The sequence below is a fragment of the Nerophis ophidion genome, linkage group LG07, assembly GCF_033978795.1.
Source record: "Nerophis ophidion isolate RoL-2023_Sa linkage group LG07, RoL_Noph_v1.0, whole genome shotgun sequence".
Classification (NCBI taxonomy): domain Eukaryota; kingdom Metazoa; phylum Chordata; class Actinopteri; order Syngnathiformes; family Syngnathidae; genus Nerophis; species Nerophis ophidion.
Genome location: NC_084617.1, coordinates 18,392,361 through 18,418,516, shown reverse-complemented (window position 1 = coordinate 18,418,516; position 26,156 = coordinate 18,392,361). Strand labels below are relative to the sequence as shown.

The 26,156-nt window shown below is 41.7% G+C and overlaps 1 protein-coding gene across 1 annotated transcript in view; it reads right to left on the bottom strand.

The window, feature by feature from the left end:
- The window catches only part of ngfra (nerve growth factor receptor a (TNFR superfamily, member 16)), a 93,318-nt gene that overhangs the window by 9,062 nt on the left and 58,100 nt on the right, over nucleotides 1-26,156 (bottom strand). The window contains exons 4-5 of the mRNA XM_061905503.1: nucleotides 7,474-7,720; nucleotides 2,894-3,132 (exon numbers count right to left, since the gene is read on the bottom strand). Of these exons, the coding sequence (XP_061761487.1) occupies nucleotides 2,894-3,132; nucleotides 7,474-7,720 (486 nt within the window). The remainder of the gene's footprint in view (nucleotides 1-2,893; nucleotides 3,133-7,473; nucleotides 7,721-26,156) is intronic.

The window sequence follows — 26,156 nt, the reverse complement described above, 5'->3', positions numbered from 1 at the left end:
GGAAGAAAGAAGAAAGGATGAAAGAGAGCATGGGGTAAAGAAGAAAGGAAATAAGGGAGCGTGAGAGGAAAGACGGAAGGAAGCAAGAGAGCATGGGAGGACAACAGAAGAAAGGAAAAGAGCATGGGAGGAAAGAAAAGACAGAAGAGAGCATGGGAGAAAAGAATAAAGCAAAGAAAGTGAAAATGGGAGGAAAGAAGGAAGGACAGAAGAGAGCATGGGAGGAAAGAAGAAAGGAAGGAAGGGATTATGGGAGGAAATAATGAAGGAAAGAAAGGAGCATAGGAGCAAAGAAGGAAGTAAGAGAGAGTATGGGAGGAAAGAAGGAAGGATGGAATAGAGCATGGGAGGAAAGAAGAACGCATAGATGGAAAAGGGAAGGAAGAGAGCATGGGAGGAAAGAAGGAAGGACGGAAGAGAGCATGGGAGGAAAAGGGAAGGAGAAGAGCATGAGAGGAAAGAAGGAAGGATGGAGAAAAGCATGGGAGGAAAGACGGGAGCAAGGGATGTAAGAAGGAAGGACTGAAGAGAGCATGGGAGGAAAGAAGGGGACATGGGACGAAAGAAGGAATAGACGATGCAAGAGAGCATGGGAGGAAGGAAGGGAGCATATGAGAAAGGAAGGAAGGGATTAAGGAAGGAGGGGAGCATGAGAGGAAAGAAGGACGGATGGAGAAAAGCATGGGAGGAAAGACTGGAGTAAGGGATGAAAGAAAGAAGGACTGAAGAGAGCATGGGAGAAAAGAAGGGGACAAGGGAGGGAATAAGGAAGAAAGTATGAGAGCATTGGAGGAAAAAAGGAAAAAAAGAGCACAGAAGGAAAGAGAGAAGGGAGGAAAAGAGCATGGGAGGACAACAGAAGAAAGGAAAAGAGCATGGGAGGAAAGAAAGGACGGAAGAGAGCATGGGAGAAAATAATAAAGGAAAGAAGGGGAAATGGGAAGAAAGAAGGAAGGACAGAAGAGTGCATGGGAGGAAAGAAGAAAGGAAGGAAGAGAGCAAGGAAAGAAAGAAGAAAAGACGAAAGAGAGCATGGGGTAAAGAAGAAAGGAAATAAGGGAGCACGAGAGGAAATAAGGAAGGAAGAAAGCAAGAGAGCATGGGAGGACAACAGAAGAAAGGAAAAGAGCATGGGAGGAAAGAAGGAAGCAAGCAAGAGAGCATGGGAGGACAACAGAAGAAAGGAAAAGAGCATGGGAGGAAAGAAAGGACGGAAGAGAGCATGGGAGAAAAGAATAAAGGAAAGAAAGTGAAAATGGGAGGAAAGAAGGAAGGACAGAAGACAGCATGGGAGGAAAGAATGAAGGGAGCATGGGAGGAAATAATGAAAGAAAGAAGGGAGTATAGGAAGAAAGAAGGAAGTAAGAGAGCATGGGAGGAAAGAAGGAAGGATGGAATAAAGCATGGGAGGAAAGAAGAACACATAGATGGAAAAGGGAAGGAAGAGAGCATGGAAGGAAAGAAGGAAGGATGGAAGAGAGCATGGGAGGAAAAAGGGAAGGAGGAGAGCATGAGACAAAAGAAGGAAGCAAGGGAGGAAAGAAGGAAGGACGGAAGAGAGCATGGGAGGAAAAATGGAAGGAGGAGATCATGAGAGGAAAGAAGGAAGGATAGAGAAAAGCATGGGAGGAAAGACGGGAGCAAGGGATGGAAGAATGAAGGACTGAAGAGAGCATGGGAGGAAAGAAGGGGACGTGGGAGGAAAGAAGGAAGAGAGGATGCAAGAGAGCATGGGAGGAAGGAAGGGAGCATATGAGAAAGAAAGGAAGGAAGGAAGACAGCATTGGAGGAAAGAAGGGAGTAAGGAAGGAGGGGAACATGAGAAGAAAGAAGGAAGGATGGAGAAAAGCATGGGAGGAAAGACGGGAGCAAGGGATGGAAGAAGGAAGGACTGAAGAGAGCATGGGAGGAAAAAAGGAAGGTAAGAAAAGAGCATGGAAGGAAAGAAAGAAGGAAGAAAAAAAGCATGAGAGGAAAGAAGGAAGAGAAGATGCAAGAGAGCATGGGGGAAGGAAGGGAGCATATGAGAAAAGAAGGAAGAAAGACAGCATGGGAGGAAAGAAGGGAGTAAGGAAGGAAGACAGCATGGGAGGAAAGAAGGGAGAAAGGAAGGAGGGGAGCATGGGAGGAAGGAAGAAAAGAAGGAAGCAGGGCAGGAAGGAAGATAGCATATTAAGAAAGAAGGAAGGCAGGAAGCTGACTTTGGAGGAAGGAAGGAAGAGAGCATGGGAGGTGGTAAGAAAGGAAGGAAGGGCGCATAGAAAGAAGAGAGTGTGGAAGAAAGGAAGGAAAAAGGTAAGGGAGTAAGGAAGGAAGGGAACATGAGAGAAAAGCAGGAAGGAAAGAAAAGTGAGCAAGTGAAGACAGAAGGGGGAGAGCATGGGAGGAAGGAAGGAAGCATGAGAGGAAAGCAGGAAGGGAATAGGGAAGAGAGTATGGGAGGAAGGAAAGAAAGAAGGAAGGAAGAGAAAATGGGAAGAAGTAGGGAAGGGAGGAGACAAGGAAGAGAGCGTGGGAGGGGGGAAGCAAGAGAGTGTGCAACGGTAAGAGTAAGGAAGGGAGCATGGGAGGAAAGAAACAAGAGAGCATGGGAGGAAGGAAAGAAGGATTAAAGCAGTGCTCAACAACAACGATGATGAACACATGACAATGATGTCAATTACATACATCCATAATAAATAAATAACAGTATATGCACTAAATATTATCACCAGCTACACACTTTGTTTGACACTTGTGTTGTCATATAGTAACACGATAATGTGTGTGTGTTGACTCAATTTCAGTAAAGCTATACAAGTTGTACAGGGACTACTCTAAAGTGACAGAGTATTGTCCCCTGACAAGACATAATAACATGCTTAAGGCAACAATGTCCATGTATGGAGCTCACCTATCTGTTCCTGTGTGCGCGAGCGCACAGCCTGGATATCCGCCTGTGCCTGTTGTTGTTGTTGTTGTTGTTGTTGTTGATGTTGATGTTGTTCCTGAAGACTTTGACTGTCCACCGAGATGCCGCTGTCACTGTGCAGCTTCTCGCCCTCGGGGGTCACCGTCTGATTGTTTGTTGCCGCCTCCGCTGCCGCCGCACGGTTGTTGGCCGCCTGTTTGTTCTGCTTGCAGCTGTTCCACCTGTGGGACAACAATATTTTTATTGGCATTTTTATTCGGCCTCGCTAGACATGGGACGTATTTTAGGGACACATTTCAGGGACGTAATTGAGGGACATATTTCAGGGACACCCGCGACCCCAAAGGGAATAAGCGGTAGAAAATGGATGGATGGATGGATTTCAGGGACATATTTCAGGGACGTATTGAAGGGACACATTTTGGGACACATTTCAGGGACATTTTTCAGGGACGTATTTCAGGGACACATTTTTCAGGGACGTATTTCAGGGACACATTTCAGGGACGTATTTCAGGGACTTATTTCAGAGACACATTTTGGGACACATTTCAGGGACATATTTCAGGGACGTATTCCAGGGACACATTTCAGGGATGTGTTTCAGGGACACATTTCAGGGACGTATTTCAGGGACACATTTTTCAGGGACATATTTCAAGGACGTATTTCAGGGACACATTTCAGAGACGTATTTCAGGGACACATTTCAAGGCCACATTTCAGGGACGTATTTCAGGGACACATTTCACGGACATATTTCAGGGACACATTTAAGGGACACATTTCAGGGACACATTTCAGGGACATATTTCAGGGACACATTTCAGGGACACATTTCAGGGACATACTTCGGGAACACATTTTGGGGAGATATTTCAGGGACACATTTCAAGGACATAATTCAGGGACACATTTCAGGGACGTATTTCAGGGACACATTTCAGGGACATATTTCAGGGACACATTTCAGGAACGTATTTCAGGGACACATTTCAGGGTCATATTTCAGGGACACATTTCAGGGACGTATTTCAGGGACATATTTCAGGGACGTATTTCAGGGACATATTTCAGAGACACATTTCAGGGACATATTTCAAGGACATATTTCAGGGACGTATTTCAGGAAATTATTTCAAGGACGTATTTCAGGGACACATTTCAGGGACACATTTCAGGAACGTATTTCAGGGACACATTTTTCAGGGACACATTTCAGGGACATATTTCAGGGACACATTTCAGGGACGTATTTCAGGGACATATTTCAGGGACATATTTCAGGGCGTAATTCAGGGACATATTTCAGGGACACATTTCAGGGACATATTTCAAGGACATATTTCAGGGACGTATTTCAGGAAATTATTTCAAGGACGTATTTCAGGGACCTATATCCGGGACACATTTCAGGGACATATTTCAGGGACACATTTCAGGGACGTATTTCAGGGACACATTTCAGGGACATATTTCAGGGACGTATTTCAGGGATACATTTCAGGGACACATTTCAGGGACACATTTCAGGGACATATTTCAGGGACATACTTCAGGAACACATTTCAGGGATATATTTCAGGGACATATTTCAGGGACACATTTCAGGGACACATTTCAGGGACATATTTCAGGGACGTATTTCAGGGACATATATCCGGGACAAATTTCAGTGACACATTTCAGGGACACATTTCAAGGACGTGTTTCAGGGACGTATTTCAGGGACACATATTTCAGGGACGTATTTCAGGGACACATTTCAGGGACACATTTTTCAGGGACATATTTCAGGGACACATTTCAGGGACATATTTCAGGGACACATTTCAGGGACATATTTCAGGCACATATTTCAGGGACACATTTCAGGAACATATTTCAGGGACACATTTCAGGAACATATTTCAGGGACACATTTCAGGGACATACTTTGTAGTACGATGTGACAAAGATTTTATGGTGATGAAAACGGACCCTGTGATTACAGTACTTTTGAGCTGTTTATTTTCCCAAGGTGTGTTATTTTCGTCGCTATGACAACCCCTTCCCATCACCATGTGGGTCATCAGGACATGCGATGTATATAAAGCGTTCAACAAGTGTTATTATAGGAATAATCATGTTGTTTGCGTACAGTATGAGGACATGTTTGCCTAACTCTTCCTCCCCGAGTTATGCCTTCAGCTATTTTGTTTTTGCTTCGAACCCGTAATGTGTTTAAACTCAAAAAATAATTTGTTGAAACTGCACATTTGTGTGTTCGTGTGTGTGTGTGTGTGTGTGTGTGTGTGTGTGTGTGTGTGTGTGTGTGTGTGTGTGTGTGTGTGTACACATCGAAGTCTGGAGTAAAGTTAACACAATCAAGTATTTGGGTTAACTGCTAATTCAGGGTTTTGACCTCAGGGCCCAACTTTCTACTACAGAGGGGACCGGGAGCCCGCACAAATATGAACACTGAATGAGTAACTCTTGATATTAATCATATTCAGTAATTATATGCAATCTACATAGTTTAACAGGATAAACCTTGCCACATATAAAAGCGCGAATATTATTCTCAAGGCTTAGGTCAGGCTGATTACAAAACGCCAATCAAATATACTGCAAAAGAAGGGAGTCATAAAAACTGATGAAAAATGTATTTACATATGATTAGGCAAGGCTAAAATAAATACAATCTAACTAAATTAGTAAGTAACTATCACATATATGTTTCTTAAATTAATTTAAAGTACAGATGAACACATAGCTTCACCACTTTAGTTGTATTTTTTGCGCTTAAGAAACTTCTCTATGACTTTAGCTGCAGACTTCTTCTGCTTGTTTGATTTTGTCATTACTGCCACATGTGGTGGAAAAGTGTATTACAAAAAAAGTACCGCTGCGGCCTATTCGGGACCCCAACTATATATAGGTATATTTTGGTGGACCTGTAGGGGGCGTTTGCGGCCCATCAACGGGCTTTATGGTTAAGTGTGTGTGTGTGTGTGTGTGTGTGTGTGTGTGTGTGTGTGTGTGTGTGTGTGTGTGTGTGTGTGTGTGTGTGTCCCAGTCCCCACTTGGCACATAAATATAGCACTGTTATGTGCCCCTGGTTTCAAATAATCAATGTCTCTTAACGGGCGCTCAAATGTGTTCTTGACACTGCATCAATGCGAGTGCGTGTGTGTTCTTGTATTTCTGTCCTTCTTGAGACATCAACAAGGAAAAGTACCTTCCATATGAGGACCGGTCATCAAGTTACTATCGAAATCATGGTCCCAATACGGAAAACCATTGCATTTAATAGAGAGCCAAATACTAGAGTCCGTGAACATTGCTCCAAAGTCAGGGTTTTTTTGTTGAATTAATGTGCATACAAAAGTAAACATTGGTGCAAAGGCAGCAATAAATGACAAAACAGGACGGCAGCTATAGAAGGACTGCAAGGACCATAGGATGAACAAATACACTAAGGTACTATAGGGGCCATTAACAGTTAGTTTCTACAGCTTGGTTGCCCAAAGTGTGGCACAGGAGCCATCTGTGGTCCGTTTGTCATCGGCCTTAAGCACATTACAAAAAAAAACAAAAATAGACATCTCATTCGCGCCCCTGGTGGTGAAATTTCTCAAATTAGATTAGATGAGATTAGATAGTACTTTATTCCTTCAGGAAAATTAAAATTTTCAGCACAATCCCATTCAAAATCAAACAAACATTACAGGGAGACAGAACAGGATCGCTGACGGGTCTACGAAAAAAATAGAAGATTAAAATAAAATTTAAAAATCGGTCTAAGCCTGGGCCCTAGAGAGGGGGTCCAGACTGAGGCCATGGGAAAAAAAACAACAACAACTCATAGCCATAGTACACATCCTTCTCACATGTGTGTAAGAGGAAAACATCAAAGAACACAAAGGACATTAAAGACATTAAAGCAGCGGATACAACCAGCCACTTCTACATACAGCTATGAATAAAAACTAAAAGAATCATATACACTGTGGTTTGACCGTGTGTCGGTTTTAAAAGTGCTCCCCCTCTGGTCAACATATGAAATAACAAGTGTGTGTAAAAATGTGAAGTGCTCCCCCTCTGGCCAACATATGTAATAAGTGTGTGTAAGAAATTTAAATGCATCCCCTTTGGCCAAAATTAATTTAAAAAATCTAAATAAATATGTATATAGAGACATACCGTAAAACAAAAAATAAAAGTAAAAGCTTACATTTTTTAGATTTACATGGTATGTATATATTACTAATGTTGTAAATACACATCTTTATATATCTAGAAAAGGAGATTCTAAAGAGGTAGGCATTTTTCGGAGGGCTCAAGAAGGTAACACTTACAAGAGTGTGTAAGTGTGTGTTTTTGTGTGTGTGTGCATGCGTTAAAGTGTGTGTTAATGTGTGTGTGACCTCCATAACGCGCTTTGCTCAGAGAGTGTTGTGCTTTGTTACATGTGTGTTTTTTTTTTTTTGTTAATCTACACTGAAAGGCTGTCCGTGATTGTGGATCAGCTCCCGCAGCCCCTTGCGTAGCGTTTAGTCACCCTTTGCGTTGCCACTGACCTCTTAAAAACAACGTACGCCACCAGGCCCACAAGCACCACGGCCGCCAGGATGGAGCAGGAGATGGGGATGAGGTTCTCGTTGAGACCGTGGCCCAGGAAGCGCGGCGAGCCGGCGCTGGCCGTGGTAGTCTCGTCTGCAGGCGGCGGTCCGTCGGAGCCGTCGGGGAGGAAGTAGTTGGTGAAGGTGGACGACGTCGGGTCAGTCTCGATGGAGGTTGACGGGAAGTAGGTGGGCAGGAGAGGGTCTGCAAGGAGGAGACATGAGGTTTAGTGGCCATCTTGCATTCTAGGCACAACCAACAGGTGGCACTGTGGTGGAAAATGGAACTTATGTGAGTTCTGTTGGGCCATTTCTGTTTGTTTTTTCATTTGACCACCGGGGGCAGTATTGAGCTGGCATATGCAGTACGTGCCACAGTGACAGCTTGAGTAACGTGGGTCACATGGTTTTTACCGTTCATTGGTTTTCACATGCTGCTGCTCACTGCTCCCCTCAACTCCTAAGGAGTGGAACAAGGGGATAGGTCAAATCCAGAGAGTAATTTCACCACACTTAGTGTGTGTGCGACTATCAGTGGCACTTTAACTTTAAGTCTTTACTGCTCAAAGGACACAATCGCCGTCCTTCTACATACCTTCTTAGTCCAGGGGTGTCCAAAGTGTGGCCCAAAGCAAATTTATTAACGGCCCACGGCATATTCTAAAAATACCATTTAAATATATCCATCCATCCATTTCTACCGCTTATTCCCTAGGGGGTGGCGGGGGGCGCTGGCGCCTATCTCAGCTACAATCATATATATTTAAATATAAAACAGTGGAATAAAAGAGCAAACAGGTGAAATGTAATGAGAAAAAGTTGCAATTTTTAATCTAATACCACACAGTCTGTTTTTTTTTCATCATAGCTGTCATTGCTCAAAAAATAATGATAATCAAAATCAATGTTGTTATCACATATTGATTTATTCAAGGCTCCAAGTACTTTGCATCAAATATTAAGCTTTAAAATTTTTGGGGAGGAAAAATACTGCATATATTTTTGGGTTTGCCATATAAAAACTAAGTTTTCTTTGACAAAAGGGGCATAAAACATTGTTTTTTTAAAACAAAAACTGGGTATCCGTGCGGTCTTAAAAAATAACAAAAAAGGCTTAAAACTAGTCATTTGAATTTAAGGTTTTAAAATGTCTAAAATGCTCCCTAAAATCTCATAAAAGGTCTTAAATATGATTTTGAGAGGTCTAAAAACATTGACAAAGGGGCTTAAAAAAGTCCTAAAAAGTCTTAAAATTTGACAGAGACCCTGATGAAAAATATATAAAAACGTATAATCGACAGATAGCTCTGAAGTTCATCTAGAAATGTAAGTATCGAAAGAAAAATAGTAATAATAATGTATGACTTTTTTACACTTTTGAATTGCCAATACATGTATTATTATTATTATTTTTTTTTTTTTTCATTGTTCAAAAAATTAAAATAATTGAATTCAATGTTGTTAGGAAATATCGACGTATTAGTTCACATTAAATATTCCACTTTGAATTATCTGGGGTGGGGAATTATTGCATATTTTTTTGTTTGCCATACAAAACAGGGTTTTTGCTGACAAAAAAGGTAATATATATCGACAGATAGACCTGAAGTTGATCAGACATTTAAGCTCTGCATTAAAAAAAACAACATAATCGATAGATGGGCAGATATCATTTTATTCATCCCACAAATTAAATAGCTTCCGTGCAGGATTTTACATACAGTAATAGAAGTAAAATGTAAAGAAAAACTAAAACTGAGTCATAAATAGTATATTTTATGCACTAATGATTGCACTTATTTTTTTCCATTTTTTTAAGGCGTAAGACAAATATTTAGATTGTATTAGTCTTGAAAATTAAAAACATCAAAATTGCCCCAGCATGCTGATTTTCTTTTTTTTCAGGGTCCAGCCATCAGTGGAAAAAGTTTGGACACCTCTGCCTAAGACTTATGTATTCATATATTTATTCTAGCTTTATTTATCCAGGGTAAGACAGTTAATAACCTATTTTCATTTGCAATACTGACCCAACAAAGAGGCATCATTTCCATCTCATTTACCAACAAGAATTAGCGTTGTAGCTCGCTCTCAACAATTCACAAAAATATTTTTAACACGCGGGGTTGAATGTGTAGAAACATAAATTATTGTTTAAGATGGACAAACACTTGCCTAGTGCACAATGAACATGGAGCATATCTGCAATCTGCAAAGTTGTAATTAAGTTAAAGTTAAAGTACCACAGATAGTCACACACACACTAAGTGTGGTGAAATTACTCTCTGCCTTTGACCCATCTATTTTTTCCACCCCCTGGAAGGGAGCAGTGAACAGCAGCGGTGGCCACGCTCGGGAATCATTTTGGTAATTTAACCAATTATAATTTCTTATTAAAGGCCTACTGAAACCCACTACTACCTACCACATAGTCTGATAGTTTATATATCAATGATGAAATATTAACATTGCAACACATGCCAATACGGCCGGTTTAGTTTACTAAATTGCAATTTTAAATTTCCCGCGAAGTGTCCTGTTGAAAACGTCACGGAATGATGACGCGTGCGCGTGACGCTATTGGGTGGGGGGGACATATTAGCCAAGCAACAGTTACGGCTAAAAGTCGTCTCTTTTCATCGCGCAATTACACAATAATTTGGACATCTGTGTTGCTGAATCTTTTGCAATTTGTTCAATTAATAATGGAGAAGTCAAAGTAGAAAGATGGAGGTGGGAACCTCTCAGCCTTTAGCCACACAAACACACGGTGTTTCCTTGTTTAAAATTCCCGGAGGTGAAGCTTTACAATGGATCAGAGCGGTCAAGCGAACATGGATCCCGACTACATGTCAACCGGCAGTTTTCGGTGAGAAAATTGTGGAAATAAGTCACCTCTTACCGGAGATCAGCGGAGCCAGCGTCCTCCTGCAGCTGCCGTGACTTCTCTCTCTAAAAACATCTGAAAAGCTCTCACTGCCCTCGGCTTTTTTTTTTTTTTTTTTTTTTTTACTTTTTTTTCTAGACCTTCACTCTAAATTTCCTCATCCACAAATCTTTCATCCTCGCTCAAATTAAGGGGGAAATTGTCACTTTCTCGGTCCGAATCGCTCTAGCTGCTGGTGGCTATGATTGTGAACAATGTGCGGATGTGAGGAGCTCTACAACCAGTGACGTCACGCGCACATCGTCTGCTACTTCCGGTAAAGGCAAGGCCTTTTTATTAGCGACCAAAAGTTGCAAACTTTATCGTGGATGTTCTCTACTAAATCCTTTCAGCAAAAATATGGCAATATCGCAAAATGATCAAGTATGACACATAGAATGGACCTGCTATCCCCGTTTAAATAAAGAAAATCTCATTTCAGTAGGCCTTTAATATTAGTAATTATGCTTTTACTGTTATTTAGTGTGCGCGTGATATCCTATTAGGAAAGGGCATTCCCTGCGTGATCGATGTTTAGTTTTGTCTTGCAATAAATGTGTCACGATCCAACATGACAGTTTGGACTTTGTTAGTTATTTTCCGGTGTTTTGTATCATTTCCTGTCCTGGTGCTTCTACTTTTTTTTTACTTTTAATGTTGTAGTTCCTGCGTAGTTCCTGTAGGGTTTGCTTCACCTTCATTTGTTTTTCTGTTTTCCTTCGGTGCACCTGTTTTTAATTGGAAATTAGACGTATTAAATTCCTTTAGGTTCACATGTCGGGTGCTAGAGCATCTCGGTGTCACGCCTGTGAATCAGGGTTTATGTTTGGTCTTGTTATGTTTTCGTTTTTGGACATTCAGTTCTGTTTTTGCACTTCCTGGTTTGTTTTTGTCTCCATCCCAGCTCATTAGTTTCCACCTGGTCTCCAAGTCAGGCCCCTGTCCTAAGCCCTCACACCTGTTACTAATCATTGTCATGTCATTATTTAAGCCATTTGTTTTCAGTTCCTCGGTCTGGCAACTTTACCTACCTACCTTGCCACGCTGCTTATTGTTTTGACCACGTCACGTAAGAATTTTGTTTTGTATTTATGCCTCAGTGCAAGTTTTTGGTTTGTTTTGTACCATAGATATTATCTTTTGTTTATTTGTATATAATCATGCCATTGTGCTGTTTTGTTTGGAGTTTAGTCTAGTTATTATCCGCCATTGTGCGAGTCCTTTGTTTTCCTGTTTTTGTATCGTAGTATTTAAATAAATTAATCATGTACTCACGTTCACGCCTGGCTCGTTCCAAATATTCTCTGCATCGAAGAAGCAATACAAATCCAAGTCAAAGTCCTGACACTCGGTGACCTTGTGGTTAGAGTGTCCGCCCAGAGACTGGGAGGTCGTGAGTTCAAACCCTTGCCGAGTCACACCAAAGACTACAAAATAATGGGACCTATTGCCTCCCTGCTTGGCACTCAGCATTAAGGGTTGAAATCGGGGGTTAAATCACTAATTGATTCTCGCACGCTGCTGCTCACTGCTCCCCTCACCTCCCAGGGGGTGAACATGGAGGATGGGTCAAATGCAGAGGACAAATTTCACCACACAGAGTGCATTGATTAACGTGGACCCCAACTTAAACAAGTTGAAAAACCTATTGGGGTGTTACCATTTAGTGGTCAATTGTACGGAATATGTACTGTACTGTGCAATCTACTAATAAAAGTTTCAATCAATCAATCAATCAAAAGTGTGTGACAATCATTGGAACTTTAACTTTAGATTATTGTACAGTGTCACTGTTTGCCTTTGTCTTGCATTATAGAATAGAATAGAATAGAAAGTACTTTATTGATCCCTGGGGGAAAGTTAGCACCACAGTTCGCTCACAATAAACAACAGAAATAATAAATAATATATAACATATATATATATATATATATATATATATATATATATATATATATATATATATATATATATATATATATATATATATATACATATACATATATATATATATATATATATATATATAATTTATGAATAATATAAATATATTCTACATATATTCTACATACAATCTCTAGACCCCAGTGCGATTAAATGAGTGTACCTGCACTTCGCCTACCATCTCTATATCTTTGGATCACTTAAAGGGGAACATTATCACCAGACCTAAGTAAGCGTCAATATATACCTTGATGATGCAGAAAAAAGACCATGTATTTTTTTAACCGATTTCCGAACTCTAAATGGGTGAATTTTGGCAAATTGAACGCCTTTCTGTTTATCGGTCTTTTAGCGATGATGTCAGAACGTGACGTCACCGGGGTAATACAAACGCCATTTTCACATTACAAACACGGGGTCTCAGCTCTGTTATTTTCCGTTTTTCCGACTATTTTTTGGAACCTTGGAGACATCATGCCTCGTCAGTGTGTTGTCGGAGGGTGTAACAACACTAACAGGGAGGGATTCAAGTTGCGCCACTGGCAAGAAATCTGCTGCCAGACCCCATTGAATGTGCCAGAGTGTCTACACATTTTACCGGCGATGCTAAGACAGACATGGAACAGAGATGTATGAATAAGCTGCAAATGCATTTGCAACGATAAAGTCAACGAAATCACAAAGGTGAGTTTTGTTGATGGTATTGATTTGTGTGCTAATCAGACATATTTGGTCGCGGCGTGACTGCCAGCTAATTGATGCTAACATGCTATGCTAATCGATGCTAACATGCTATTTACGCTAGCTGTATGTACATTTGAAACTAGATACCCACATTTAATGCGAAACAAACACTTACCAATCAACGGATTTAAGTTGCTCCAGTGTCACAAGATGCGAAAGTCCAGATCGTTTGGTCTGCACATTTTACCGGCGATGCTAATAAGGCAGCCATGCTATGGGCCACTTTTTTCTTCTTCAATTTCGTTTTCGCTATCTGCCTCCATACTCCAACCATCTGTTTCAATACATGCGTAATCTGTTGAATCGCTTAAGCCGCTGAAATCCGAGTCTGAATCCGAGCTAATGTCGCTATATCTTGCTGTGCTATTCGCCGTTGTTTGTTTACATTGGCAGCACTGTATGACGTCACAGGGAAATGGACAGTCGCATCGCAAATAGCGAAAATCAAGCACTTTAAAGCTTTTTTTAGGGATATTCCAGGAGATGTAAAATTTTGAAAAAAACTTCGAAAAATAAAACAAGCCACTGGGAACTGATTTTTAGTGTTTTTAACCCTTTTGAAATTGTGATAATGTTCCCCTTTAAACAAAGTGACCTGTGCAAACACGTGAAATAACCGTGACAAATAAGTTTTAACGTTAAGCTCGCTGCTTTAGGGTTTTATGGATTTTAGAGAGCATTTTCTGGAATGCTCTTTAACGTTCTGTAAGGAGGGAGACCGTATATGTTGTAGTATTGCTGGTATTCCTAAAACCACAAGAAGAAGATGAGTCTTTTCTCGGGATGAAACTTTGCCAAATCTTTTTGGCAGCATATTAATGGCAGCTGTTATTCACTTTTGGTTCTGATGTTGCGCAGAGAAAGTGTTTCTTAATGATCCCACACACACACACACGCACACACACACCCACAGAGAATCTAGTTCTTGTGTGATTGCTGCATGACATTAGGGCCCTATAGATTCATAGATGGTCCAAATAGGGGGAAGCAGAGAATGTTCTAAGCCACTGGATGAGTCTGGTTCCTGTCATCTCAGCGCCGAGAGAGAAGAGTCATTTCATAAATTGTTCCCCGTGTTTTTTCACCCCCTCAATTAATGACTGGCCGCGGCAGTTTCCACGGTCATCGAGCGTTAAAGTCGGCCGCGCTGGAGCTGTCAGACCCGCTGGCAAGTCCCCCCACCCCTCTTCCCCGTTAGGGCTCCATCCTGCCAGAACCCTGCGGAACAAGCCGGGGAAATATGCAGCAGCGTGTCGTTCCCAGCGGAGCGTCAGAGCTGCTCCTCATTAGCTCCAGAGCCGCAGCGAGCGGGATTAACCCCGTGGAAACCTCCCGAGGCTTCCTTCAAAGCCAGCGAGTGTGACGCGCCGACCCCCGACTCTTGACAGGTCGTTCCGCTTCAACACCTTTTGGATCGATAACGCCAGACACGGATTAAATAAAGTTGAGTTTTAGCCTGTGAATTCTTAGGCCTGTTTCATCCAATAACACTTGTGCTACCTCCCCCAAGGAAGTGAGGGTTTCTCCCTTCTCGTGTCCATTTAGAGATTTTTAATGTCGGACTCAATTAGGGAGTGCTCCTTATGTTTTTTCATGACCAAAATACATGTAAAAGACATGTGTGGCATCCCCTATGGCGGGGGGCAGCAACCCACGGCTCTAGAGCCACATGTGGCTGTTAAGCGGCGCCCTGGTGGCTCCATGTAGCTTTTTCAGAAATGTACAAACCCTGTTTCCATATAAGTTGGGAAATTGTGTTAGATATAAATATAAACGAATACAATGATTTGCAAATCATTTTGCTCTTGTTGGAAAAAGTTAAGTATCCTTCTATCTGTGTGCTTTTAACTGTTTTGCAGCTTTATTTACAACTTCTCGAACATATTTAATAGTTCAATTTAACTTGCAAATCACCCGATCTCTGTCTCACCACTCCGCCCTCAGCTAGCTAGCTGCTAAGCTAACAAGGCTAGCGGAGAAAGGCAGCGCCGGTCTGAAGGAAGCTACTCCCCCGCCACCGTAACCACCACTTCCCGAAGACAGCTGGCACTCCACTCGGCGACGGAAAGTTTCTGAGAGTATGGCTTCCTGCGCTTCGTGCACTTTACTCATGGATAAATTGGCTTTGCTAGAGAGCCGTGTCCGCCAGTTAGAGCGGTGTAATTTTGTAACTGTAGATGTTGTGGACACATCTGCTAGCGTTTGCTGTAGCGAGCTAACTAGCCCAGCTTGTAGCAGCCCTAAGCGGCCTACAAGCTATGGTGTACCGGTTGAGACGCATAATAGATTCAGCCCTTTAGCTAGTCCTACACCCCAGTCTACCGGGCACCACACGTTAGTCATAGGGGACTCCATCACCCGAAACATAAATCTTAGCAAACCAGCCACAATTAAGTGTATTCCCGGGGGCAGAGCACCTGACATTGAAGCTAATCTTAGGGAGCTAACTCGCAACAGGCCTAGTAAACACGTACGACAGGCTAACCGCACCACTAGTTATGCGAATATAGTAATACACGTGGGCTCCAATGATGTTAGGATGAGAAAATCAGAGATTACAAAGAGAAACATAGCCAGGGCTTGTAATCTCGCGAGAAAGATGTCCAGGCATCGAGTAATTGTCTCTGGCCCCCTGCCTGGGAGAGAAAATGATGAGAGATATAGCAGATGAGTCTCTCTTAACAAGTGGCTGGATAGCTTCTGTAGACAACAGGGATTTACGTTTATTGATAATTGGCCCTCTTTCTGGGGCAAACCTGGCTTGCTAAGGAGAGATGGCCTTCACCCTAACCAGGAAGGCGCTATCCTCTTGTCTCGGGACATAGATTTCGCATTGAGCCACATTTGATTAACTGCACTAGAGCAAGCCCGGTCACAGGCAATTACAGAGCCTGCTAGCCTGGGTATGGAGTCAGTTAAATTAGAACTAGCCAGCGCCAGGCTGGATAATCCCTGTACACATAGCAATTTTCGTAGAATAATACACAACTCACAAAATGTTTTTTCTGCAATGACTATGACTACGTCAGAGTTAGACATGCGTTCTACTGAGGTGGCAAATTATGATGCGTTCAGTTTATCGCAGCACCAAGTAGACAATCTGAAAATTCCCGTCATATCAATTCCTAGATATGGTCGTAATTATTTTAAGTACACTGCGCATAATAAACGCAATATTAATAATATTGCTACTACGGATAATTGTATCAACAACTCCTTAAAACAGCCCACTACCCATAATATGGGCTTTCTAAACATCAGATCTTTGTCTCCCAAAACGTTATTAGTTAATGAGGTCATTAGAGACAACAACCTTAACATCATCGGTCTTAGCGAAACCTGGCTTAAACCAGACGACTTTTTTGCGATAAATGAGGCATCCCCTCCTAACTATGCGAATGCGCATATTGCCCGTCCCCTTAAAAGGGGAGTGGGGGTCGCACTAATATGCAATGAAAACTTTAACTTTAGTCCTAACTTAAATAATACATATAAATCGTTTGAGGTGCTTTCTATGAAGTCTGCCACACCGCTGCCTCTGTGCCTGGCCGTTATCTACCGCCCCCCAGGGCCCTATTCGGACTTTATTAGTGAATTCTCAGAGTTTGTTGCTGATCTAGTGACACACGCCGATAATATAATTATAATGGGGGACTTTAATATTCATATGAATACCCCATTGGACCCACCGTGCGTGGCGCTCCAGACTATAATTGATAGCTGTGGTCTTACACAAATAATAAATGAACCAACGCATCGCAGCGGTAATACGATAGACCTAGTGCTTGTCAGAGGTATCACCGTTTCCAAAGTTATGATACTCCCGTATACTAAAGTAATGCCCTTTGAGACACTAGTGATTTAGGGCTATATAAGTAAACATTGATTGATTGATAATGTCCCATCATTACCTTATAAAATTCGAAGTTCAGACTCAGGTTTGGCAAGCTAATAATAATAATAACTGCTATAGCAGCCGCAACATTAATGCTCCCACAACGACGACTCTTGCTGACCTACTGCCCTCGGTAATGGCACCGTTCCCAAAGTATGTGGGCTCTATTGATAACCTCACTAACAACTTTAACAACGCCCTGCGCGAAACCATTGATAGTATAGCACCGCTGAAGTTAAAAAAGGCTCCAAAAAGGCGTATGCCATGGTTTACTGAAGAAACTAGAGCTCAGAAATTATTATGTAGAAAGCTGGAACGCAAATGGCGCACGACTAAACTTGAGGTGCACCATCAAGCATTAATAAAAACGATCCAAAATTTTTGTTTAGTACAGTAGCATCGCTAACCCAACAAGGGACTCCTTCCAGTAGCCCCACCCATTCGGCAGATGACTTTATGAAGTTCTTTAATAAGAAAATTGAACTTATTAGAAAGTGAAGTGAATTATATTTATATAGCGCTTTTTCTCTAGTGACTCAAAGCGCTTTACATAGTGAAACCCAATATCTAAGTTACATTTAAACCAGTGTGGGTGGCACTGGGAGCAGGTGGGTAAAGTGTCTTGCCCAAGGACACAACGGCAGTGACTAGGATGGCGGAAGCGGGAATCGAACCTGCAACCCTCAAGTTGCTGGCACGGCCACTCTACCAACCGAGCTAAACCGCTAAAAGGAGATTAAAGACAATGCGTCCCAGCTACAACTGGGTTATAGTAACATAGATACGACTGTATATACGGCGGATACTGCAAATATCCAAAATAGTTTCTCTCGTTTTGATAAAATAACATTAGAAGAATTGTTATAACGTGTAAATGGAATAAAAGAAACAACATGTTTACTTGACCCACTTCCTGGGAAACTTATCAAGGAGCTCTTTGTATTAGTAGGTCCATCAGTGCTAAATATTATAAACGTATCACTTTCCTCGGGCACTGTTCCCCTAGCATTCAAAAAAGCGGTTATTCATCCTCTCCTTAAAAGACCTAACCTCGATCCTGACCTCATGGTAAACTACCGACCGGTGTCTCACCTTCCCTTTATTTCGAAAATCCTCGAAAAAATTGTTGCAGAGCAGCTAAATGAACACTTAGCGTTTAACAATCTATGTGAAACCTTTAAATCCGGTTTTAGGGCAAATCACTCTACTGAGACAGCACTCGCAAAATTGACTAATGATCTATTATTAAAGATGGATTCTGATGCGTCATCTATGTTGCTGTTCCTCGATCTTAGCGCTGCTTTCGATACTGTCGATCATAATATTTTATTAGAGCGTATCAAAACACGAATTGGTATGTCAGACTTAGCCCTGTCTTGGTTTAACTCATATCTTACTGACAGGGTGCAGTGCGTCTCCCATAACAGTGTGACCTTGGACTATGTTAAGGTAACATGTGGAGTTCCCCAGGGTTCGGTCCTTGGCCCTGCACTCTTCAGCATCTACATGCTGCCGCTAGGTGACATCATATGCAAATACGGTATTAGCTTTCACTGTTATGCTGATGACACCCAACTCTACATGCCCCTAAAGCTGACCAACACGCCGGACTGTAGTCAGCTGGAGGCGTGTCTTAATGAAATTAAACAATGGATGTCCGCTAACTTTTTGCAACTCAACGCCAAAAAAACGGAAATGCTGATTATCGGTCCTGCTAGACTCCGACCTCTATTTAATAATACAACTTTAACATTTGACAACCAAATAATAAAACAAGGTGACTCGGTAAAAAATCTGGGTATTATCTTCGACCCAACTCTCTCCTTTGAGTCACACATTAAAAGCGTTACCAAAACGGCCTTTTTTCATCTCCGTAATATCGCTAAAATTTGCTCCATTCTGTCCACTAAAGACGCTGAAATCATTATCCATGCGTTTGTTACGTCTCGCCTCGATTACTGTAACGTATTATTTTCGGGTCTCCCCATGTCTAGCATTAAAAGATTACAGTTGGTACAAAATGCGGCTGCTAGACTTTTGACAAGAACAAGAAAGTTTGATCATATTACGCCTGTACTGGCTCACCTGCACTGGCTTCCTGTGCACTTAAGATGTGACTTTAAGGTTTTACTACTTGCGTATAAAATACTACTCTGTCTAGCTCCATCCTATCTTGCCGATTGTATTGTACCATATGTCCCGGCAAGAAATCTGCGTTCAAAAGACTCCGGCTTATTAGTGATTCCTAGAGCCCAAAAAAAGTCTGCGGGCTATGCCCTTTTGTGGGTTCTTCCGAGGATGTTGTAGTCGTAATGATTTGTGCAGTCCTTTGAGACATTTGTGATTTGGGGCTATATAAATAAACATTGATTAATTGATTGATTTTCAACCCATATTCAGTTGAATATGCTACAAAGACAACATATTTGATGTTCAAACTGATAAACATGTTTTATTTTTTTGCAAATTATCATTAACCTTAGAATTTGATGCCAGCAACACGTGACAAAGAAGTTGGGAAAGGTGGCAATAAATACTGATAATGTTGAGGAATGCTCATCAAACAATTATTTGGAACATCCCACAGGTGTGAAGGCTAATTGAGAACAGGTGGGTGCCATGATGGGGTATAAAAACAGCTTCCCAAAATATGCTCAGTCTTTCACAAGAAAGGATGGGGCGAGGTACACCCCTTTGTCCACGACTGTGTGAGCAAATAGTCAAACAGTTGAAGAACAATGTTTCTCAAAGTGCAATTGCAAGAAATTTAGGGATTTCAACATCTACGGTCCATAATATCATCAAAAGGTTCGGAGAAGCTGGAGAAATCCCTCCACGTAAGCGGCATGGCCGGAAACCAACATTGAATGACCGTGACCTTCGATCCCTCAGTTGGCCCTGTATCAAAAACCGACATCATGTGGCCGCGCCCGGGATTAATTTTTGGTGATTCAACCCCAAATTACTACCCTTGATGCTGAGTGCATCAAGGGTACATTCTCAGTGTCATGGACTAGTCCGATGGGTGTGGAACCATTTCAACAAGTTTATTTTGGTACATTCTCAGTAACATGGAATAGTCCTATACGTGTGGAACCGTGTCAACACGTTTATTTAGGTACGTCTTCCTGAATCAAGTTGGTACATTCTCAGTATCATGGACTAGTCCGATGGGTGTGGAACTGTGTCAACAAGTTTTATTTTGGTACATTCTCAGTAGCATGGAATAGTCCGATGCGAGTGGAACCGTGTCAACACGTTTATTTAGGTACTTCTTCCTGAATCCAGTTGGTACATTCTCAGTATCATGGACTAGTCCGATGGGTGTGGAACCATTTCAACAAGTTTATTTTGCTACATTCTCAGTAACATGGAATAGTCCGATGCGTGTGGAACCGTGTCAACACGTTTATTTGGGTACATCTTCCTGAATCAAGTTGGTACATTCTCAGTAACATGGACTAGTCCGATGGGTGTGGAACCATTTCAACAAGTTTATTTTGCTACATTCTCAGTAACATGGAATAGTCTGATGCGTGTGGAACCGTGTCAACATGTTTATTTGGGTACATCTTCTTGAATCCAGTTGGTACATTCTCAGTAACATGGACTAGTCCGATGGGTGTGGAACCATTTCAACAAGTTTATTTTGCTACATTCTCAGTAGCATGGAATAGTCTGATGCGTGTGGAACCGTGTCAACACGTTTATTTGGGTACATCTTCCTGAATCAAGTTGGTACATTCTCAGTAACATGGACTAGTCCGATGGGTGTGGAACCATTTCAACAAGTTTATTTTGCTACATTCTCAGTAGCATGGAATAGTCCGATGCGAGTGGAACAGTGTCAACACGTTTATTTAGGTACGTCTTCCTGAATCCAGTTGGTACATTCTCAGTAACATGGACTAGTCCGATGGGTGTGGAACCGTGTCAGCAAGTTTATTTTGGTACATTCTCAGTAACATGGAATAGTCCGATGCGTGTCGGAGCTACCTAATGGACTATGATTGAGTAAACAATTTAATGCATTTTTAAGCATACAAATTAAAACTATTGTTGTCCCGATACCAATATTTTGGGACCGGTACCAAAATGATTTTGATACTTTTCTGTACTTTTCCATACTTTTCTAAATAAAGGGGACCACAAAAAATGTCCTTATTGGCTTTATTTTAGACTTTTTAGAGGCAATATAGTACCGAATATGATTCATTGGTATCGCAGTACTATACTTGTATCGGTATACCATACAACCCTAAAATAAACTAATAATTGTTTTGAATATAAAAATCATTATTCACTGACTGTTTTTTGCCCAATGGTAATTCTGCTCTTTGGTATTCATAGTTTTTTTATGAGTGGCAACTGCCTATGTTAGCCCAAGGGTAAGTCTGCTCTTTGGTATTTGATTGATTGATTGATTGATTGATTGATTGATTGATTGATTGAGACTTTTATTAGTAGATTGCACAGTACAGTACATATTCCGTACAATTGACCACTAAATGGTAACACCCGAAAAGGTTTTCAACTTGATTAAGTCGGGGTCCACGTTAATCAATTCATGGTATTCATTGTTGTTTTTATGAGCGGCAACTACCCGTGTTTTCCTGATGGTAATTCCGCTCTTTGGTATTTATATAGTTTTTTATGAGCGGCAACTGTCTATGTTTTTCCAACGATAAGTCTTTTCTTTCTTATTTGATTGATTAATACTTTTATTAGTAGATTGCACAGCACAGTACATATTTCATACAATTGACCACTAAATGGTAACACCCGAATAAGTTTTCAACGTTAATCAATTCATGGTATTCATTGTTTTTTTATGAGCGGCAACTACCTGTTTTTGCCTGATGGTAATTCTGCTCTTTGGTATTCATAGTTTTTTATGAGCGGCAACTGCTTACGTTTGCCCAATGGTAAGTCTGTTCCTTGGTATTTGATTGATTGATTGAGACTTTTATTAGCAGATTGCACAGTACAGTACATATTCTGTACGATTGACCACTAAATGGTAACACCCGAATAAGTATTCAACTTGTTTAAGTCGGGGTCCACGTTAATCAATGAGCGGAAACTACCCGTTTTTGCCTGATGGTAATTCTGCTCTTTGGTATTCATAGTTTTTAATGAGCGGCAACTGCTTATGTTTGCCCAAAGGTAAGTCTATTCTTTGGTATTCATTGTTTTTTTATGAGTGGCAACTACCTGTGTTTGCCCATTGTTAAGTCTGCTCTTGGTATTTGCCGTTTTTTTATGAGAGGCAACTGCCTGTGTTTGCCCACTGATAACTTTGCCTTTGGTTACATCTTGAGGGTGATGTCTGTAGCATCTGGTTCGGTTGCTTCCAAGCCTTGGTGGAGGTCTTTCCGGGGGCTCCTATTAGTTCTGTTCAGGTTGTGTCACATGACGCATGGATGGCGATGTTGTCGAGCTTTCAAACAATGGATGCTGAAATGTGCGCTTGGTTAAATGTCCTCTGATGTGGGCGCCAATACCATCTGTCTCCTCCTCTGCTTTCACTCAACGTTTGTCCTCACACGGCGTTTTTTCGCGGACGCATAAGCTGATTGGACGACTTAAAAAAAAATAAAAAAAACGGGAAGTGTTTGCCGGCGGTGACGGGGCATTCCTTCCTTCCAGGATCGCTTTACAGAAATGTTAGAAAATATCTTTCACAGACAGAGCGGCACTGCTCAGGAATCATGCGCGCGTCTATTTAAAGCTATTGATCCGGACCGGCGGAAGAGGAACACGCCGCGTGCATTTGATGACCTTTCCTGCGGCGTGTAGTCGGGTTTCCTCCGCTACGCCGTGCATCACCCTGCTAATGCACGGCCTAATGGCCAAACTCAGGCTTGCAAATGGAATAAAGTGTGACTTTTAAAGGTGTCCTTTTCGGCTCAGTGCATCTATGCAGCTTTAACAGAGCCAAGAACAGTCTTCATAGAGCGTTTCAGAATATTGATCCACCCTCCATTGTTTAAATGGTAATACAGTAAAGGTAACTGTTTAAGCCTGGAACAGATCAAGTGTACGGACAATGTTTTAAGCAAGATTTGACCTTCTTTAATGTCATAAAAGTGCTACGAGATAAGTACCAGACCTCCGCCTGGCCCTAACTTCTTAAGTAGGGATGTCCGATAATGGCTTTTTTGCCGATATTCCGATATTGTCCAACTCTTAATTACCGATACAGTCGTGGAATTAACACATTAGTATGCCTAATGTTGTTGGATGAATTAAACAATGTAACAAGGTTTTTCAAAATAAATCAACTCAAGTTATGGGAAAAAATGCCAACATGGCACTGCCATATTTATTATTGAAGTCACGAAGTGCATTATTATTTTTAACATGCCTCAAAACAGCAGCTTGGAATTTGGGACATGCTCTCCCTGAGAGAGCATGAGGAGGTTGAGGTGGGCGGGGTTGGGGGTAGCGGATGTGTATATTATAGCGTCCCAGAAGAGTTAGTGCTGCAAGGGGTTCTGGGTATTTGTCTGTTCGACTTTAAACTAGACAAACAAGTCAATGGCGTTTTAAAATCGTGTTTTTATCACCTTTGTCTTTTAGTAAAGGTTAAACCGTTTTTATCTTTTAACCTTTTTGAACAAGTCGTGCATGCTTTTATTTCAAGTCGCCTGGACTACTGCAATGCACTTTATGCTGGCATTAGCCAAAAAGCTCTCTCTCTCGGTTGCAGTTAGTCCAGAACGCGGCAGCACGACTTTTAACAGGGGCCAGGAAACGCCAGCATATAACCCCAATCCTTGAGAGTTTGCACTGGCTCCCTGTTCATTTTAGAATTGAATTTAAAACATTGCTGTTTGTTTTTAAATCTTTACATGGACTGGCACCTCAATATATCTCGGACCTCATCCAAATTTACATTCCTGCGCGCGCGCTCTGAGGTCCGAGAGCCAGTTCCAGCTCGCGGTGCCCAAGACCAGACTTAAGACCAGGGGAGACAGGGCCTTCTCTGTGGTCGGCCCTAAGCTCTGGAACACTCTGCCCCTCCATGTTCAAACTGCTTCCACAGTGGAGTGTTTTAAGTCTTGTCTTAAGACCCACTTTTATTCTCTGGCTTTTAACTCTATGTGAGTTGTGTGGTCCTCTGTCCTCTGTTGTCCTCTGTGCTTTTTATACACTTTAATTTCTATTTTGCTGTTTTAATTGATTTTACCCTTTAAAATTGTTTTTAATCATATTTGTTTTTATATATTTTTTTCACATTGGTTTTATATTTATTATTTTTTGTTTTAATTCAGTCATTGGTGGAGCATAATATTGTTTTTAAATTTTTTTTTTAACATGGCTGTGCAGCACTTTGGAAACGTTATTGTTGTTTAAATGTGCTATATAAATGAAGTGGATTGGATTGGATTGTTGTGTTTATGTTGTGTTACGGTGCGAATGTTCTCCCGAAATGTGTTTGTCATTCTTGTGTGGTGTGGGTTCACAGTGTGGCACATATATGTGACAGCGTTAAAGTTGTTTATACGGCCAACCTCAGTGTGACCTGTATGGCTGTTGACCAAGTATGCTTGCATTCACTTGTGTGAGTAAAAATAAGTAGATATTATGTGGGGCCGCATAGCTCGGTTGGTAGAGTGGCCGTGCCAGCAACTTGAGGGTTGCAGGTTCGATTCCCGCTTCCGCCATCCTAGTCATTGCCGTTGTGTCCTTGGGCAAGACACTTTACCCACCTGCTCCCAGTGCCACCCGCACTGGTTTAAATGTAACTTAGATACTGGGTTTCACTATGTAAAGCGCTTTGAGTCACTAGAGAAAAGCGCTATATAAATATATATTCACATGTGAGTGGACCGGCACGCAAAGGCAGTGCCTTTACGGTTTATTAGCGCTCTGTACTTTACCCTACGTCCGTGTACACAGCGGCGTTTTAAAAAGTCGTAAATTTTACTGTTTTGAAACCGATACCGATAATTTTTAAACCAATACCGATCATTTCCGATGTTACATTTTACAGCATTGATCGGACATCTCTACTCTTAAGTTAAAGTTAAGTCCCAACGATAATCGCACTCACCCTAGGAATGGTGAAATTAACTTCTGCATTTGACCTATCCCCTTGTTCACCCCCTCAGGGATGAGGGGAGCAGTGAGCGGCAGCAGTGGCCACGCTCTGAATAATTTTTGGTGATTTAACCCCCAATTCCAACCCTTGATACTGAGTACCAAGCAGGGAGGTAATGGGTCCCTTGTTTATAGTATTTGATATGACTCAGCCGGGGTTTGAACTCACAACCTTCCAGTCTCAGGGCGGACACTCTGACCACAAGGCCACTAAGCAGGTCAATAGTCCAAAAGTCCTGAACCCATGCAGTGATTAGCTCCAAAATATAATCACTTATTTCTTGTCCTATTTCGGACGTTTCTTGAAAGGTTCTCCGAAAAACAAGAAACAGAGAGAACACTCTTGTCTGTTTCCACTGTCTTTGTCTCTGTGGGGTCGCTAGCATACACTCACCAAAGTTGAAGCTAGGGGAAATGCACTTTTTTGGAATTTTGCCTATCATTTATAATACCAGGCTTCACGGTGGCAGAGGGGTTAGTGCGTCTGCCTCACAATACGAAGCTTCTGCAGTCCTGGGTTCAAATCTAGGCTCGGGATCTTTCTGTGTGGAGTTTGCATGTTCTCCCCGTGAATGCGTGGGTTCCCTCCGGGTACTCCGGCTTCCTCCCGCTTCCAAAGACATGCACCTGGGGATAGGTTGATTGGCGACAGTAAATGGGCCCTAGTGTGTGAATGTGAGTGTGAATGTTGTCTGTCTATCTGTGTTGGACCTGCGATGAGGTGGCGACTTGTCCAGGGTGTACCCCGCCTTCCGCCCGATTGTAGCTGAGATAGGCGCCAGCGCCCCCTTCGACCCCGAAAGGGAATAAGCGGTAGAAAATGGATGGATGGATGGGATTTATAATACCAATGATAGCCAAAAACTCATGTTTGGTTTGGTTTTGTTTTTATGCATTCTAACTCATAAATAAACACTAGCAAAAGTCATCTAACAATGAAGATGATAAAAATCACTGTATTCCACCTATTAAGCACTCTAAAAACATCCAAAACCTTCCATCGACATTCAATATACATGCTGTAAG